Source organism: Hyla sarda, chromosome 8, assembly GCF_029499605.1.
Source record: "Hyla sarda isolate aHylSar1 chromosome 8, aHylSar1.hap1, whole genome shotgun sequence".
NCBI lineage: Eukaryota > Metazoa > Chordata > Amphibia > Anura > Hylidae > Hyla > Hyla sarda.
This window is the reverse complement of record NC_079196.1, coordinates 39,332,573-39,352,877: the sequence shown is the minus strand read 5'-3', so window position 1 is coordinate 39,352,877 and position 20,305 is coordinate 39,332,573. Positions and strand designations below refer to the sequence as shown.

The 20,305-nt window shown below is 43.9% G+C and overlaps 1 protein-coding gene across 6 annotated transcripts in view; it reads right to left on the bottom strand.

Moving 5' to 3' along the window:
* Nucleotides 1–20,305, bottom strand: part of PKP4 (plakophilin 4) — a 332,003-nt gene that overhangs the window by 90,979 nt on the left and 220,719 nt on the right. For all 6 annotated transcript variants that reach the window (XM_056535034.1, XM_056535032.1, XM_056535035.1 and 3 more), the window contains one exon: nt 14,449–14,640. In XM_056535034.1, the coding sequence (XP_056391009.1) occupies nt 14,449–14,640 (192 nt within the window). The remainder of the gene's footprint in view (nt 1–14,448; nt 14,641–20,305) is intronic.

The window sequence follows — 20,305 nt, the reverse complement described above, 5'->3', positions numbered from 1 at the left end:
GTGTAAATACTCACTGCACCCCTTATTAAATTCTGTGAGGGGTGTAGTTTCCAAAATGGGGTCCACTGTTCTGGCACCACGGGGGGCTTTGTAAACGCACATGGCCCCTGACTACCATTCCAAACAAATTCACTCTTCAAAAGCTCAATGGCGCTCCTCCTCTTCTGAACATTGTAGTTCGCCCATAGTGCACTTCAGGTCAACTTATGAGGTACCTCCATACTAAGAAGAGATGGGGTTACAAATTTTGGGGGGTATTTTCTGCTATTAACCCTTGCAAAAATGTGAAATTTGGGGGGGGGAACACACATTTTTGTGAAAATGTTTATTTTTTTTTACATATGCAAAAGTCGTGAAACACCTGTGGGGTATTAAGGCTCACTTAATTCCTTGTTACATTCCTCAAGGGGTCTAGTTTCCAAAATGGTATGCCATGTGGGGGGGGGGGGTTTGCTGTTCTGGCACCATAGGGGCTTCCTAAATGCAACATGCCCCCCAAAAACCATTTCAGAAAAACGTACTCTCCGAAATCCCCTTGTCGCTCCTTCCCTTCTGAGCCCTCTACTGTGCCTGCCGAACACTTTACATAGACATATAAGGTATGTGCTTACTCAAGAGAAATTGGGCTACAAATACAAGTATAAATTTTCTCCTTTTACCTCTTGTAAAAATTCTAAAATTGGGTCTACAAGAACATGCCAGTGTAAAAAATGAAGATTTTGAATTTTCTCCTTCACTTTGCTGCTATTCCTGTGAAACACCTAAAGGGTTAAAACACTGACTGAATGTCATTTTGAATACTTTGGGGGGTGCAGTTTTTATAATGGGGTCTTTTATGGGGTATTTCTAATATGAAGACCCTTCAAATCCACTTCAAACCTGAACTGGTCCTGAAAAATAGTGAGTTTGAAAATTTTGTGAAAAATTGGAAAATTGCTGCTGAACTTTGAAGCCCTCTGGTGTCTTCCAAAAGTAAAAACTCATCAATTTTATGATGCAAACATAAAGTAGACATATTGTATATGTGAATAAAAAAAAAATATTTGGAATATCCATTTTCCTTAAAAGCAGAGAGCTTCAAAGTTAGAAAAATGCCAAATTTTCAATTTTTTCATCAAATTTGGGGATTTTTCACCAAGAAAGGATGCAAGTTACCACAAAAATTTTCCACCATGTTAAAGTAGAATATGTCACGAAAAAACAATCTCGGAATCAGAATGATAACTAAAAGCATTCCAGAGTTATTAATGTTTAAAGTGACAGTGGTCAGAAGTTCAAAAAACGCTCTGGTCCTAAGGTGTAAAATGGCCTGGTCCTTAAGGGGTTAAATCAACTGGTGCCAGGAAGTCAAACAGATTTGTAAATTATACAAAGCAGAGGTGTGATATTCGGCACTGCTACACCTGGCTAAGCTGGACTATTGGACGGACACTCGACTAGGAAAGTCCATAGAGATGTGGTGGTGGTCTGATATGATCGCAAGATACAAATCTTCAATGCAATGAAGGAGTAGAAATAATCGGCACTCACCAGTCTTCTCCGAAATCATCTTCTTTATTGAAAAATACTCAACATGTAATGCAGTCGGGGAGAGGGATCGGTGCAGGGGGGGTAAGTAGTAGGCGACAGATTCTGTTTCGCTCGTTACACGAGCATCATCCGGATTTTTTAATAGAAGTAATTTACAAATCTGTTTTCTGGCACCAGTTGATAAAAAAAAAAATAATGTTTTCCAGTGTTTCCCCTTTAATACCAACTAGATTACAGCTAGATTAAAGCTGGTTCCTGATTGGTTGCAACAGGCAGCGCTCCCCCCCACCATCATCCCTATCATGTACCTTGGATACCGATATATAACTTGTAGCAACAATGATCCTGCTGGGGTTTATAGGCCACAACATCATCCAGAAGACAATCAGGAGACGCTTGTAATGGCGGCTAAAACAGTAATATATTAAAGCCTGTAGACCGTAATATAATATCATCCTATGATCCAGCGCCCGCTCGACTGACAGAAGCGGAGCGCCATTACACCTAATGGATGTTTAATAGGGAAGGTTATTTGCATGAGGTCATTGAGGCTAATTGGAGAGCAGGGCTCTGACAAGGTATGAAATAGACGGGGTTGGCAGAACGCGCCATTTATAGTATGGGGCGCGAGGAGTGGTCAGGGATCAGCACGCCGAGGAGAGGAGAAGACTTTATTCTTTTAATGGTGGTGTCAGATCTGAGCGTCTTCGCTATAAACTCTGCGCATTATTAAAGTGGAGCCGCTCGGCAGAGGAAATTTTTTATTCCACAATATTTTATTATGCAGTAAAAACTAAAAGACTTTTTTTCCCCTCTTATTATAAAACCTCAGGGCTGTAAATATATAGAAGTAAAGGGCAGAGTGAGGAACGGAGACCCCAGACCCTGGAGTTGGGGGTCGTAACTACCGAGCATTAGAGAAGTCAGGAGAAGGTTATAAATATATCCGGACGAGATGATATAATTATATTATGTCAGGTGTCTCCATAGACTGTAAAGCTGGAAGACAACCTCATCTACTGGCTGAAATATTTCACATCTCCGCAGGCAATAACCCACCGGACCCACAATGTCAGCGATTTGGGGGGATAAGTTTAGGATGCACGCTATGGACTCAAGCCATGAAACAGTGAAAGCTTGGATGTTAGTGTGAACTGTCTGTAGCAGAGAACATCCTCACACATACAACATAGTATGGTACTGTGTAGTCCATATGGCACCATGTAAGGGAGTGCATGAGGCCTAAACATTGAGATTTAAATGAGAACTCCAGCATAAATGCACTTATCCCCTATCCCCAAGACCCAACCACAGGGGCCCCCCTCGATCACCAGGACAGGACCCCGGCGCTCTCAGTGAGGAGCGTGAGTCGGCTATCGGTAGACTGTTGGCACTCCATTCATTTCTATGGGAGTGCAGATGATGTCTTTTTGGGCACTCCCATTTGAATGAATGGAACAAGTGCCAGCTGCAGCACGCGCTCTTCACTGAGCACCGGGTCCTGTTTTGGCGATCGTGGGGGGACCCGGGATCAGCTACTTATCTCCTATCCTGTGAATAAAAGGTAAGATATTTTCCGTCGGAGAGCTCCTTTAAGATAAACATAGAACGTGTTGGCAGAAGCATTCGGCCCATCTAGTCTGCCCAGTATTCTGAATACTATGAATGGTCCCTCGCCCTATCTTATATGAAGGATAGCCTTATGTCTATCCCTATCTTATATAAAGGATAACCTTATGCCTATTCCTATCTTATATGAAGGATAGTCTTATGTCTATCCCTATCTTATATAAAGGATAACCTTATGCCTATCCCTATCTTATATGAAGGATAGCCTTATGTCTATCCCTATCTTATATAAAGGATAACCTTATGCCTATTCCTATCTTATATGAAGGATAGTCTTATGCCTATTCCTGTCTTATATGAAGGATAGACTTATGCCTATCCCTATCTTATATGAAGAATAGCCTTATGCCTATCCCTATCTTATATGAAGGATAGCCTTTTGCCTATCCCTGTCTTATATGAAGGATAGCCTTATGCCTATCCCTATCTTATATGAAGGATAGCCTTATGCCTATCCCTATCTTATATGAAGGATAGCCTTATGCCTATCCCTATCTTATATGAAGGATAGCCTTATACCTATCCCTATCCCTATCTTATATGAAGAATAGCCTTATGCCTATCCCTATCTTTTATGAAGGATAGCCTTATGCCTATCCCTATCTTTTATGAAGGATAGCCTTATGCCTATCCCTATCTTATATGAAGGATACCCTTATGCCTATCCCTATATTATATGAAGGATACCCTTATGCCTATCCCTATCTTACATGAAGGATAGCCTTATGTCTATCCCTATCTTATATAAAGGATAACCTTATGCCTATTCCTGTCTTATATTAAGGATAGTCTTATGCCTATCCCATGCATGTTATAACTCCTTTAGGGAATGTTCACACTGAGGAATTGGAGAGGAATTTCCACGAGTAATTCTGCTCGCTTTTTCCTCTCCAATTCATTCAGCAGTGAAAATCCCCATAGAGTTGTGCAGAATTTCTGCCCCTCCGTTCACACTGAGGAATTTCCTCAAGCAGAATTCTGACGAGGAAGTCTGTTCCGCTTGAAGAAAGAACATGTTCTTTCTTTCAGGCGGAATCAGCGTCGTTCTCCCATAGAGATCAATGTTATTTTTTTTGAGTCAGAAGCATTTCCATGCAGAATTGGCACGGAATTTCCGCATGAAAAAAAAATTTTATGAATAGAAATACTTGATACTCCTCCGCATGAAACCTGCATTTCCGCACGAAATCGCTGAGCTCTTGTGGAAAAGTAACAATATTTTGAGGCAGAAAATTTCTGCTTGATTTCCGTCCCAATTCCTCAGTGCGAACATACCCTTACTGTATTTGCAGCTACCACTTCTGCAGGATGTGTGAGCTGGGAGTGTGTCATAGAGCCTCCCTGCACAGAGCCCCGCTTGTCCTCAGTGCACAGAGCCCCGCTTGTCCTCAGTGCACAGAGCCCCGCTTGTCCTCAGTGCACAGAGCCCCGCTTGTCCTCAGTGCACAGAGCCCCGCTTGTCCTCAGTGCACAGAGCCCCGCTTGTCCTCAGTGCACAGAGCCCCGCTTGTCCTCAGTGTACAGAGCCCCGCTTGTCCTCAGTGTACAGAGCCCCGCTTGTCCTCAGTGTACAGAGCCCCACTTGTCCTCAGTGTACAGAGCCCCGCTTGTCCTCAGTGTACAGAGTCCCGCTTGTCCTCAGTGTACAGAGTCCCGCTTGTCCTCAGTGTACAGAGCCCCACTTGTCCTCAGTGTACAGAGCCCCACTTGTCCTCAGTGTACAGAGCCCAACTTGTGGTTGGTCTCCAGACTTTGTTTTAAGTGGATTCAATAAACCTCAAGTTTTTTTTAATGATTTTTTTCCACCGGGCACTGGCTCACTTTCCTACATGGATTTAATTATCTTCACAGATAAGCAGCGTCAGACATGTTTGGCAGCTCCTTATCTCCCCTTACTCTATCCTGAGAAACCATTGGTGAATGTTAATAGTGACTGTCAGCTAAAACAAGCATTATCTGAAATCTGTATATATGCCTAAATAGGAAGCTGTTGCAAAACTACAACTCCCAGCATGTATGTACACCTATACACAGTCTATGAGGATTATATCCCATCAGATCAGTGTTTTCCAATCAGGGTGCCTGCAGCTGTTGTGATACTACAACTCCCAGCATGCCCGGACAGCCGTCGGCTGTCCGGGTATGCTGGGAGTTGTAGTTTTGAGAGCCACAGGTTGGCGACCACTAGCCAAAGTTAAATAACTTGGGTATTTTTTCTTTATTTTCCTTTCTGTAGAACAATCCAGTAAGGACTTTAGGTACACCGGGCAGGCTTGTCAACACTGTATTGTTTCGGCGTCCATCACACCATTATTTTACATCATTTACCGCCGAGCTCTCATTTAATCAGTGGCTACTGATTTACTGCTCCGGCGGTAATTGTCTGATACAAAAGGTCCGGTACAAATGACTTTTGCGCGGAGTAACACGGTCACATCTCATGTATATAGCACATTCATCATCCTGCAGCCGGCTCCGCTGTGTCCATCACTGTCATGAGATACAGACAGAGAGCTTTATGGAACCCAAAACAAAGCTGGTGAACATTGATGAATTAATCTCCCGCCACATCACAGCGCATGTAATGCTGCCCCCCCCCCCCCGCCCTGGGCAGAGACCCGCACAAAACCTAACAATCTTGTGTGCCTTTTAAATGCAGGGAGCGTATTTCCCTTGTAATTTTGTAAGGTCGAGCAATTGTATTTGGATGCCCTATTATTTTATGTCAAGGGAAACAGGTGCAGTACATACACAGTCAATTGGAACACATAGGGGGCGCTAATGAGAACGTGTCATTATTATAATCATGTTGTACATCACAGTCTGGAACCTTTGCAGGGGGTCTTGAGATTTGCCAGATGGCTTGCTGTAATATCCGGCTTCAGACAAAACTTTTAGGGTACTATACGTTACATGTACAGGATCTGCTGCATATTTTCTGCTGCTACCCATTGACTTCAATGGGTAGCAAAATCAGCTGCAGAAAATATGCAGCAGATCTTGTACCTGTGAATGTACCCTTAAGGTCTATTTACAGGTACTGTATCCTTGCATATGTTTGATGTGCAGGATTTGAAACTGCAGATCTACAATGAAATCTGCAGCATCAAATATTGTGAGGATACTATATGTGTGAATACACCCTAAGGGTGCGTTCACACGTGTATTTTTGCTGCAGATCTGCTGCAGATTTGCCTCAGCAGAACTTTCTGCCCATTGAAGTCAATGGGCAGCAAAATCTGCAGTAGCAAATCTGCAACAGATCTGCAGCAAAAATACGCACTTGTGAACGCACCCTAAAGGGGTGTTCTGGAGAAAAAAAATAATTTCTATTTGTGGTCACGGTGCAGTTAAATTATAAAAAAAAAAAAAAAATATATATATACTTACCTTCCACTCCCACCCACCGCTGTCACAATGTCAGTCCCCACTGCAAAGCACGTCCTTATGTTTGTACAGGCACAAGAACCTGTCCTCTCAGCCTATCAATGGCTGCAACAATATCCTGTCCCCCACTGAATGGGCAGTACCCTGTGCCGACACAGACATATGGAAGTGCTTCACGGTGGGGACCAGCACTGTGACAACAAGGTGAGTATTGTATTTTTTATTTTCCATTTAAAGGGGTATTCCAGGCCAAAACTTTTTTTTATATATCAACTGGCTCCGGAAAGTTAAACAGATTAGTAAATTACTTCTATTAAAAAATCTTAATCCTTCCAATAGTTATTAGCTTCTGAAGTTGAGTTGCTGTTTTCTGTCTAACTGCTTTCTGATGACTCACGTCCCGGGAGCTGTGCAGTTCCTATGGGGATATTCTCCCATCATGCACAGCTCCCGGGAGGTGACATCATCATTGAGCAGTTAGACAGAAAACTTCAGAAGCTAATAACTATTGGAAGGATTAAGATTTTTTAATAGAAGTAATTTACAAATCTGTTTAACTTTCCGGAGCCAGTTGATATATATATATATAAAAAAATGTTTTGCCTGGAATACCCCTTTAACTGCACACTGAGCACAGTTAAGGCTATACTGTCCAGGTAGCTGTTCCTATCAAATTTCCCAGACATGCAATACTAGGCTCATCCAACAGTTACCACTCCTGTCTCCCCATATATATGAATCCTTGGCTGGACTGAGTACGTGTTTTCAACTGGGAGAGGGGAATATTTTGGGACCTGACCCACCTTATCTCCTATATTTTAGCACTTTAAAACGTATCACCTATTTACAGGATAGGGGCTAAGTGTCTAGTTGTGGGGAGTCCGACCACTAAGCTCCCTGTCATTTTCAGACACAGACCCCCAGCTCTCCCTGTGTACAGAGTGGTGGGTTCCACACGCGCTCCTTGCACCATTTTTTGTTCTCTCTAGCACTTCTATAAAGTGTGCATGAAACACAGCATGAAATGCTGACCCCACCGCTCTGTGAGACCGGGAGAATCAGGCCTTGTTCTGGAGATCGAGGGGGGTTCTCAGCAGTCAAAGTCCCAAAATCAGACACTTATCGCCTATCCTATGGCTACGCGATACGTTATAAAGTTCCCCTTTTATACATGTACTTTTTATGACCAAAAGTGTAGTTTGGGTTAGGTTACCTATGTTCTGTTTAGGATATATTCCTCCCATAAGTGGGAACCATGGTGCCAGGTAGAGATGAGCGAACTTACAGTAAATTTGATTCGTCACGAACTTCTCGGCTCGGCAGTTGATGACTTATCCTGCATAAATTAGTTCAGCCTTCAGGTGCTCCGGTGGGCTGGAAAAGGTGGATACAGTCCTAGGAAAGAGTCTCCTAGGACTGTATCCACTTTTCCAGCCCACGGGAGCACCTGAAAGTTGAACTAATTTACGCAGGATAAGGCATCAACTGCCGAGCCGAGAAGTTCATGACGAATCGAATTTACTGTAAGTTCGCTCATCTCTAGTGCCAGGGTTTCAACTAAAAAAAAAGGTTTTGGATAGTTACCCACTCCTATGACCCTATTCTTTGCTCTCCCTGGGTGAGATAAGATTTGGATTCATTATGTTTGGACTGAGGTAGATGGTATTAGAATCTTCATGTAGTGCTATTATATGTTGAGAATGTACGTGTCCTTATACTCTTGCCTGTACCTTTATTAAACATTCAAAAAAAATATTTAAATCAATTAAATAAAGAATAAATTATCAGGCATGTATGAATCCAGCATACCTGATCCTTTTCTATCCCATTATATGTCATTAGGAGAAAAAGTGGAAGGTGAGCATACACTTTAGATCAGTGTTTGCCAACCAGGGTGCCTCCAGCTGCGGCCAAACTACAACTCCCAGCATGCCCGGACAGCCTTCGGCTGTCCGGGCATGCTGAGAGTTGTAGTTTGGCCACAGCTGGAGGCACCCTGCTTGGGAAACACTGCCTTAGATGGTCTGCTGGTCCTGTCGAAATCAGCTCTCTTGGCCAACATTTGTCTACAGTGTATGTACTGTATATATAGTTCATAGTCTTTTCCAGTGTGTCCCCAGCTGTTGCAAAACTACAACTCCCAGCTGGAAGCTGTAGTATTGCAACAGCTGGAGGCACACTGAATGGAAAACACTGCATTAGACTAAGGCTATGTTCAGACGGTAGACAATTTCAGTGCGGACATTTCCACAGACAGTGGAGTGCTGGCAGAACATGCCGGTGCATTGCCGTAGAATGAGATTTGCCATAGAATGAGATGGTCGGCCTCCATCACATCCTATTGGCTCACTCTTGTCACGTGACATATTTAAACGTCACGCATGGATGCGCACAGCAGTGTCAGTTTGGCTATCACAGGGAGAGAATCTCCTCTCCCTGTGATAGCTGAAGCTGCAAGGAGGTCTCATGGCCTCTGTGGCCCGACAGAAGTTCACACATGTACGCAGCTCATATACATTAACTCTATTATTACATGTACTGTTGATCCACAGCGCTATGGGGATTCCTATGCCCGATGGCGCTGTCATCAGTGTGCTTCCCCGCGAGCGCCCCACGCCCGCAGCTCTACTCCCCGTCCCCCGCAGCTGTACTCCCCGTCCCCCGCAGCTCTTCTCCCCATCCTACGCAGCTCTACTCCCCGTCCCCCGCAGCTGTACTCCCCGTCCCCCGCAGCTCTACTCCCCGTCCCCCGCAGCTCTACTCCCCGTCCCCCGCAGCTCTACTCCCCGTCCCCTGTGAACGCTCAGGGAGCGATCCACAGCGCTATGGGGATTCCTACGCCCGATGGCGCTGTCATCAGTGTGCGTCCCCGCGAGCGCCCCACGCCCGCAGCTGTACTCCCCGTCCCGTTTAACGCTCAGGGAGCGGGGAACAGAAAGTAGAGCATCGGGCGCAGGTAAAGTAGTACTGCGCATGCGCAGCACTACAAGAATAACTTAACCTGCGCCCGATGCTCTACTTTCTGTTCCCCGCTCCCTGAGCGTTAACGGGACGGGGAGTAGAGCTGCGGGGGGCGGAGGACGGGGAGTAGAGCTGCGGGCGTGGGGCGCTCGCGGGGACGCACACTGATGACAGCGCCATCGGGCATCGGGATCCCGATAGCGCTGTGGATCAACAGTAAATGTACATGAGGCAGCCGTATGAGCCGGTACATGTGTGAACTTCTGTCGGGCCACAGAGGCCATGAGAGCTCCGTGCAGCATCAGCTATCACAGGGTGAGGAGATCCTCTCCCTGTGATAGCCAAACTGACACTGCTGTGCGCATCGATGCGTGACGTTTAAATATGTCACGTGACAAGAGTGAGTCAATAGGATGTGATGGAGGCGGACCATCTCTTTCTATGGCAAATCTCATTCTACGGCAATGCACCGGTGCTAGGGCCGCTCGGAAATGCGCAGTCTCATCGATGCCGACGTGTCAACTCTTTTTGCGGACTCTGGAATCAGGATTTTTCCAGCATCTGCTGTGAAAATGCTGCCGAGTGCACAGAATGTCTGTGCGGAATTCTTCTGCGGAAATTCCATTGTGTGAACATAGCCTAGCTGTTAACCAAATGTTTGCTTAGTTGAAAGCCATTTCTTCCATTCCCCCCATACATATGAATGCTCATGTAAGCGTTTATGTGTTTGTCATAGGCAGAGGGGAATACATTGCAGTAATACACCTCTGGTGGTGGAATTCTCTCTCCTGATAAAATGCTGAAATACAACTACTCAATCCTTTTCCAGTCTGTCTGATCAGTCACAACACCTATCTGTAGATTCCTCCCCTAAGCTGTCCCCAGTGGTGAATAAAAAGCTAAAGTTTCTTTTGCCTCTTAGATTTTAGAAGGCAGTATTAGTGCAATTTCCTGTAATCCTTAAAGCTTTACTGTCATTAGAAACTACTTTTTTTCCATTTAATACTTCCTTAAACTAAGCATATTCCTAATATACTTTAAAAAAAATTGATTGCTAAAGATGTGAAAAAAGGATTTAAAAAAGATGGTCACTAGGGGTCTCTGTCTTTTTCATTTTGCAAACAAATCCCAAAAATGTAGCTTTTTTTTTTTTTTTTAAAAAGGACCAAAAAGGAAGACCAAAATATGTGAGGGGAGGGGGAGGGAGGTGAGGTTATCTCCATGCTGTTCCTCAGAGCACAGACAAGATCCAGACAGCTGCAGTCTTAGAGAAGCATCCTCATGTACAGTTACAAGCAATACAAGGTGCTAAACTGTTATTTATATGCAAAATGGTTTCTCTTTGGTCATTTTATGAACTTATTTCTTGTGTATGTGCACCACAACACATGGAACACAAGGCTGCTTTAGGGTTATAAAAAGCATGCACTTTGGTTATAAAGCTGTGAAAATGTAAAAAAAAGCAGGTTTTTCTTCTGTCCTTACACCATATACTTTGTCATGGCTGCATTAGAGTTGCATATTGAGCATGCATAGCTGTATTAGAGACATAGAGCATGCATAGCTGCATTAGAGATATGTAGAGCATGTAGAGCTGCATTAGAAATATATAGAGCATGCATAGCTGCATTAGAGACATATAGAGCAAGTATAGCTGCATTAGAGATACGTAGAGCATGTATAGCTGCATTAGACATATATAGAGCATGCATAGCTGCATTAGAGACAAAGAGAAAGCATAGCTGCATTAGACATATATAGAGCATGTATAGCTGCATTAGACATATATAGAGCATGCATAGCTGCATTAGACATATATAGAGCATGCATAGCTGCATTAGAGACAAAGAGAAAGCATAGCTGCATTAGAGATATGTAGAGCATGTATAGATGCATTAGACATATATAGATCATGTATAGCTGCATTAGAGACATATAGAGCATGCATAGCTGCATTAGAGCCATATAGAGCATGCATAGCTGCATTAGAGACATATAGAGTATGCATAGCTGCATTAGAGATAGGTAGAGCATGCATAGCTGCATTAGAGCGGCGCATGCATAGCTGCATTAGAGATATATAGCATGCATAGCTGCATTAGAGATATACAGAGAGCATGCATAGCTGCATTAGAGTAGAGCATGCATAGCTGCATTAGAGCTTATAGAGCATGCATAGCTGCATTAGAGTAGAGCATGCATAGCTGCATTTTTTATATATATATATATATATATATATATATATATATATATATATATATCATGCATAGCTGCATTACAGATATGTAGAGCATGCATAGCTGCATTGGAGATATTTATAAATGTATATATATAGAGCATGCACAGCTGCATTAGAGTAGAGCATGCACAGCTGCATTAGAGTAGAGCATGCATAGCTGCATTATAGTAGAACATGCATAGCTGCATTAGAGATATAGAGCATGCATAGCTGCATTAGAGTAGAGCATGCATAGCTGCATTAGAGTAGAGCATGCATAGCTGCATTAGAGATCTATAGAGCATGCATAGCTGCATTAGAGTAGAGTATGCATAGCTGCATTAGAGATATATAGAGCATAAATAGCTGCATTAGAGTAGAGCATGCATAGCTGCATTAGAGATATATAGAGCATACATAGCTGCATTGGAGTAGAGCATAAATAGCTGCATTAGAGCTATATAGAGCCTGCATAGCTGCATTAGAGCTATGTAGAGCATGCATAGCTGCATTAGAGCTATATAGAGCATGCATAGCTGCATTAGATCTATATAGAGCATGCATAGCTGCATTAGAGTAGAGCATAAATAGCTGCATTAGAGCTATATAGAGAGCATGCATAGCTGCATTAGAGTAGAGCATAAATAGCTGCATTAGAGATATATAGAGCATGCATAGCTGCATTAGAGTAGAGCATGCATAGCTGCATTAGAGATATATAGAGCATAAATAGCTGCATTAGAGCTATATAGAGCATGCATTTGATTTGAAAGCTTTGCAAATGCAATAATGTTTGTGCAGATCTCATGACTGGAATTCCTGAGAAAGACTGAGCACAAGAATAGATAGATCAAAAGGTATTTCACATATTAACACATGCATATTATTATGTTTTTTTAAAATTATATTCTACAGGTCTTCGGGCACATTACTACACCCATTTAAGCATAGTTTTTTTTTTCTTTACTTATGACAGTAACTCTTTAAATGGGTTATCAAATATTTGAATATCAGCACCACACCAATCCTCAGAACTGAGCTGCAATACCACACACAACCTGAGGATAGGCGAGGCGCTGCTTTTGAAAAAATAAATATATATATATATTAAAGTTTTCCTATCCCTAGCAACCCCCCCCCCCCCCCCCCCTTAGGAACTACAATGTTGTTGCGGCAGTATGATACACTTTTTAAAACTCCTAGCAACAATGTAACCCGCTACAAAAGCGAGTTGCTGGGAGTTTTAAAAAGTGTATCATACTGCTGCAACAACATGCTGGTAGTTGTCATTTTTCAACATCTGGAGGTCCACAGTTTGGAGACCACTGCATTAGACCATGCCTAAGGCTGTCAGGGCATGCTGGGAGTAGTAGTTTTGCAACATCTGGAGGCACACAGTTCAGAGATCACTGACTTACTGCATATAGTTCACGATTTTAATAGGGAACTTCCCCTAGTGGTGGCTACTGGTGGGTGAAATTTTATAATTTCCTGCTATATTTTTGCACAGGATTTGGAATGCTCTCTAAAAACAATTCTGACAGCTATGAAGCTCTCAGTAAAATAATCAGCATAGGAGTCTGGACCCCTTAAAGAGGTACTCCGGTGGAAACACTGGACTACAGCCTGATAGACTGTCCCGAAATGCCTGCAGTCAGAGGGGAAGAAGAGTGGCTTAAAGGGGTACTCCGGTGGAATAATTATATATACTTTTTAAATCAACTGGTGCCAGAAAGTTAAACAGATTTGTAAATCACTTCTATTAAAAAATCTTTACCCTTCCAGTACTTTTAAGCAGCTGTATGCTACAGAGGAAATTCTTTTCTTTTTGAATTTCTTTTTTGCCTTGTCCACAGTGCTCTCTGCTGACACCTCTGTCTTGTGTCAGGAACTGTCCATAGCAGCATAGGTTTGCTATGAGGATTTTCTCCTGCTCTGGACAGTTCCTGATACGGGCATCGGGTGTCAGCAGAGAGCACTGTGAACAAGACAAAAAAAGAAATTCAAAAAGAAAAGAATTTCCTCTGTAGCATACAGCTGCTAAAAAGTACTGGAAGGATAAAGATTTTTTAAATAGAAGTCATTTACAAATCTGTTTAACTTTCAGGCACCAAAATGAAAATGTTTCCCACCAGAGTACCCCTTTAAGCCACTCTTCTTCCCCCTCTGACTGAAGGAATTTCGGGAGAGTTTATCAGGCTGTAGTCCAGTGTTTCCCAACCAGCGCACCTCCAGCTGTTGCAAAACTACAACTCCCAGCATGCCCGGACAGCCTTTGGCTGTCCGGGCATGCTGGGAGTTGTAGTTTTACAACAGCTGCAGGCATCCTGGCTGGGAAACACTGTGCCAAGCTATGTTCCCTTTATGAGCCCTTTCAGTCAGACAATGATCACATGACACACTTTTTTTTTTTAATCGTTCCCATGTTGGGAGTTGTAGTTTTGCAACAGCTGGAGGCACCCTGGTTAGGAAACACTGCTATAGTCCATCTAACCACTTGCATTAAATTTACATGCCCTGCATATTAGTCAGCACTTCTACTTTAGGGAGCTGCTCAACCAATAAATTAAACTGTAATGGAAGGATATAAGATTTATTAGAGGACAGCCAATATAAATCCATTATCTTTGACTTCTAAACCCCAGAACGAAGCAAATCTCTTCTATACATCTGAGGATTTCATGATACAATGATCTAATGGGGGGATCTAGCCATACACCCACCTGAGCCAGTACGGTAAACTGCAGTCTGGGAGCCCTGCCGCAGCTCAATGGTTCCTTGGTTGGCATTCCGATACACCGGACTGTAGTATGTTCTCCCCTCGTATATAGGGGTGATCTGCAGGTCGGGGGATACGGCAGAACGCAGGTCCTGGCCTAACTGGCTATGCTGACTTGCATAAGAGCTTCTTAGACCTGCAAGTGGTAAAGTAACCAGAAATTAGATTCTGCTCCCATCTTACAATGTACAAAGCCATGGAGCAACTAGAAGGAACACTGCAGAATTAGGCTGGGTTCACACCACGTTTTGTTAAATACGGCTCCCTATACGGCTGGGAGGAGGGGGGGGCGGAGCTTAATTGCGGCGCCCGCACTCAGCCGTATTCGGGAACCGTATTTAATGTATGTCTATGAGCCGACCGGAGTGAACCGCAGCCTCCGGTCGGCTTTGTTTTCCCGACCGTAGGCAAAAACGCGGTCGACCACGTTTTTGCCTGCGGTAGGGAAACCGCATACGGCCGAAAACTAAGCAGACCGGATGCTGCGGTTCACTCCGGTCGGCTCATAGACATGCATTAAATACGATTCCCGAATACGGCTGAGTGCGGGCACCGCGATTAAGCCCCGCCCCCTCCTCCCAGCCGTATACGGGAACCGTATTTAACAAAACGTGGTGTGAACCCAGCCTTACAAGGGCAGCCGCAGCCTAAAACCGCAAAAAAATGCACTACAAAAAAAAAAAAAAAAAACGGGAGAGGGAGATTTATCAAAAAACCTGTCCAGAGGAAACGTTGCCGAGTTGCCCAGAGCAAACGTTGCCGAGTTGCCCATAGCAACCAATCAGATCGCTTCTTTCAGTTTGATAAGGCCTGTGAAAAATGAAAGAAGCGATCTGATTGGTTGCTATGGGCAACTCAGCCACTTTTCCTCTGGACTCCCCTATGGGGGAGATTTATCAAAACCTGTCCAGAGGAAAAGTTGCCGAGTTGCCCATAGCAACCAATCAGATCGCTTCTTTCATTTTTCAGAGGCCTTTTCAAAAACAAAAGAAGAGATCTGATTGGTTGCTATGGGCGACTCAGCAACTTTTCCTCTGGACAGGTTTTGATAAATCTCCCCCACAGAGGCCACTCTTTGCCCAACTGGGCTTGACTGACTGGTCTGTTTTATGTATAGGGTGAAATCCAGGGCTCAAGTCCTGCAGGAACACATAGGAACTGAGTTCCTGCACTTTTTCCACAGCAGGAACACCATTCTCATTATGGGGAGTCCTGCAGGACCTGCCCTTGAGTGGAAATCTTGGGTGAGTTCCTGTACCTTTATTTCCCTTGACCCCCTGGTGAAATCTGTCAATCAAGCCCAGGGAATCGTTGGTGAAGAGCCATCTCCATGACTTATCCCTGGCATGTGTCCGAACGTTGATTATACCGAAACGTTGCAACGCTTCAGAGTGAATCATAGATAATTAATGAGGGAGCCTGTCCCCGTTTCACGCTGCCGCCATAGTTCGGGCAGCCGGGACCATAAGCTTGGTCATAGGGATAGACTGTCCTGTCACCAAGCTAATGGGAAATGTGCGTGAGGGATTATTTCTGGTGACCTCCAGCTAGTGACAGGGCGGATGCAGGTTTGAATTATAAGGCTCGTTCACAGGAGTGGATTTTCTTTCAAACTCGCAGCAAGTTTCCTGCTGCAAGTACAGTGGTCCCTCAAGTTACAATATTAATCGGTTCCAGGACGACCATTGTATGTTGAAACCATTGTATGTTGACACCAGAACTCTATGGAAACCTGGTAATTGGTTCTGAAGCCACCAAAATGTCATCCAAAAATAGGAAAAAGTGAGGATTAAAGAAAAATAAGTAGATAACTAATAGAGATAAAGCAAATCCTTACATATAAAAGTAAGAAAGATCTGCTGGGAGCTGTAATCGCTGTCTATGTCGGTGTTTCCCAACAAGGGTGCCTCCAGCTGTTGCAAAACTACAACTCCCAGCATGCCCGGACAGCCGTTGGCTGTCCGGGCATGCTGTGAGTTGTAGTTTTGCAACAGCTGGAGGCACCCTTGTTGGGAAACAATGGTTTATGTAGAGAACAGGAGCTTCTTCAGGGTCCTATACAGTACACACAGTGTCCCAAATGGAGCTGCCCTTACTTGGTGTCCAAAGAAGCAGCTAACCCTGGCACAGGTAAGGAGTAGTACAGAACTTGTAGTTCCTCCCTGTACTGTAGGGGGCGCTACCAGACAGCCAGTCAGTGCATGCACTTCAGTAATACAGGTGATTTACCAGTAAAATGCCAATTCTGATTGGTCAGTTCCTCCAGTTGTGACAGTTATCACAGATCTGGACTTTCCGTAGCATTGTATGTTGAGTCTGGTTTCAAGTTACAATGGTCCAGAAAAGACCATTGTATGTTGAAACTATTGTATGTTGAGGCCATTGTAAGTTGAGGGATCACTGTATAAAAGCAGGCGGGCTGTCGTCCGTGGCAAATATTCGTAAGCAGAATCTCCACGGCGGAAAAACAGCCGCAAACCCCATTGAAGTCAACAGGGTCTGCGGTGGATTTTCAACATCTGAAATCTGCCGCTGCGCATTTGAAAGAAAATCCACTCGTGAACGCACACAAACTGGGGACTGGACATATCTGGCATGGTAGCACACACAGATATATATATATATATATTATTAATATTTTTTTATCTACTTTTGCACACCGGTGTAGCTAAGCAGTAGCACTTTATATTGATAAATTGGTAAATGACATGTTTGTATGAGTCTATATATAGCCTGTATATAATACCTGCTGGATCCTACCCATGTTTGCATGTCTGGAGTATAATAGTAACTAGAGATGAGCGAACTTACAGTAAATTCGATTCGTCACGAACTTGTCGGCTCGGCAGTTGATGACTTATCCTGCGTAAATTAGTTCAGCCTTCAGGTGCTCCGGTGGGCTGGAAAAGGTGGATACATTCCTAGGAAAGAGTCTCCTAGGACTGTATCCACCTTTTCCAGCCCACGGGAGCACCTGAAAGCTGAACTAATTTATGCAGGAAAATTCATCAACTGCCGAGCCGAGAAGTTTGTGACGAATCAAATTTACTGTAAGTTCGCTCATTTCTAATAGTGACGTTGCACAACCTCATCCTGACATTTTCCTGTAAGGTCTTTTCGCCACATTATTTTATATGTCGTTTAATAAAATGGTTTGGTTTGATTTTTCAATAAAATATATGGGATTTTGTAAATATCTGAAGTCTATCGTTTTCTATAGGAATATTGTATTTTTGGAGTAGCATACCGCATGAGTATGTAGCTTTGCAACAGCTGGAGGCACACTGGTTGGGAAATACAGTGTTCGGGTGACTGAAGCGGGCCCATGTGCAGGGCATCTTTTTACTGGGTGTGATAAGCGATTACTCCAAAGGACATCCTACTGACAAATATTACCCAGAATGCATCACACTACTTCAACATATCTAAATCGGAATTCAAGAATCCTTCCCTAAAATGTAAACAAAAGCATAAGGACCTCTTAATGCATTATTAGGTCTGAATGACACATCCAGTGTCTTTACCATGGAGCCATAAAGATTTAAAAAAAAAAACGTAACTTGTGGCACCGTCCCTGAATTTCGGCAGTGATAAATGACCTAGCAGAGCCGTGTGCACTCCGTCACCATCACTCTTCTAGTCTGTGTTTGTTGCCCATTATACTATGGCATCTCGAGCCCCAGGATAGGAAAAGCTCCATGTAAATAAGGCTATTATGATCAGAAGAACATCTCTTAAAGTCGGCCGGCGCCCAATTTACATTCGAGCAGGATAAATAAGAGATGACATTACTGCGCACTTCTGAAGAAAGGTTACGTGCGGTCTAAGATCTGTATAACATCACTTGTCTGGTGAATTGCATTTCTGGCCTAGACGAGCAGTTCTACGAGGAGATCAAGAAATACGCAATTTCTAAAAATGACCCTTTTAGGGCATCTGTATCTTCATATCATGGTCACAAATAATGTGTACCCTCTATACAGAGTCCTGGCCCCTCATGGCCAACAAGATTTGGTACAGGGGTCCACATGCGCTCTCCTTCTGGGTAGATCATACTAAACTATTTACACCAGTGTTCTGCGCATGCACTGGCAACTTTATGAAAAAAAATGTGACAAAAAACAAAAACAGCCTCCTGTAGCTTTAGGAATTTGTCACGCCTAATACATTTACAAAAGAAATTGTTAATAAACTCTACTTCAGTTTATAGCTGGCAAAGGTTTTAATCTGTGAAGAATGGACAGCAACAGGCATGACTGCTTAAAGGAGAAGTACAGCAAGCCACAGGATAGGGGTTAATAAGCTGATTGGGGGGGGGGGGGGGGGGGGGTCCGACCATTGGGACCCTGGCAATCTCTGGAACAGGACCCCTGGTGCGCTCAGTGAGCAGCGTGTCGCCTACCGGGAGACGGCACACGCTCCATTTGTTTCTATGGAAATGGCGATGATGCTCGAGTGCTTTAAAGGGGTACTCCGCTGCTCAGCGTTTGGAACAAACTGTTCCGAACGCTGGAGCCGGCAGCTTGTGACATCATAGCCCCACCCCCTTCATGACGTCACATCCCACCTCCTCATTGCAAGTCTATGGGAGGGGGCGTGACGGCTGTCACGCCCCCTCCCATAGACTTGCATTGAGGAGGGGGTCGTGACATCATGAGGGGGTGGGGCAATGACGTCACAAGCTGCCGGCTCCAGCGTTCGGAACAGTTTGACATCACAAGCTCCTGGGGCTGGCTCCAGCGTTCTGAACAGTTTGTTCCAAACGAGCAGCGGAGTACCCCTTTAAGGCTTTTCAGAGCTCCCGTAGAAATTCATTAAGTGCTTGCCGTCTGCAGCACGTGCTCCTTACTGAGCATCGGGTCCTGTCCCAGTGGTCGGACCCCCCCATCTGCGATCAGCTACTTATCCACTATCATATGGATAGGGGAAGTAAATTTTTTGCCAAGTTCACCTTTAAAGTGAGTCTGTTTCAAAAGATTTTTTTAAATCTGGATATTTTCGTTAAATTAATTCTTCAAAGTAGGGACAAGGGATTTTTTGCCTCTCATTGCTGTTATCAAGTCCCTAATAGTCCCCACCATGGTGCAAAGCTTTTTGTCATTCTCTCCATCATGTGGGACCAGAGTCAGGCTCTTTGCCAGCAGTACACACACACAAACTTCTTTTCACCTCAGTTGTGTGGCCAATCATGGCAGAGCACTTCTCTGCATTATGCCAAAACAATGCTAGTGAAAGTGCACTGGACTGAACAAGCTGGCCCTGTACTAGCGGAAGATTAACAGTACAAAACTACAGATAGTATGAAGAGTATGCTGGTGCTTTGTGAGCAGAAATAAAAGAAAAAGCACAGCAAGGCAGAAGTTACATTGAGCTGCTGCTGCGGATGATGACAAGCTAAAACAGAGAGGGAGTTACATTCAGGAGGCTGCACTGTGTACATACAGCTGTAAGAACACAAGTGACAGCTATCCATGGCTTTATGGTTGGTCAGAGAGAAGAGGGGAGTCTTTATTTACATTTTAGGGACAGTGTGGACCCTCTAGAGCAGAGGTATTCAATTAAAACTCAAAGAGGTCCAGTTAAAGAAAATTTCTCAAGCAAAGGTGCGGAAAATGTATTAAAAGTGTTGCAGCTTACACCTGTATCTTCATCTCTCATATAGACAGGAAGGGGCGTGTTGATCAGGCCTGCTTCAAAGCATTGTGCAATCGGCATTCTGAACATAAATGTTCAGAACGTAGGGGAGCCCCGATGGAGATCGCGTGGGTCCCAGCAGTCGGCCCGTCATGATTAGACATCTT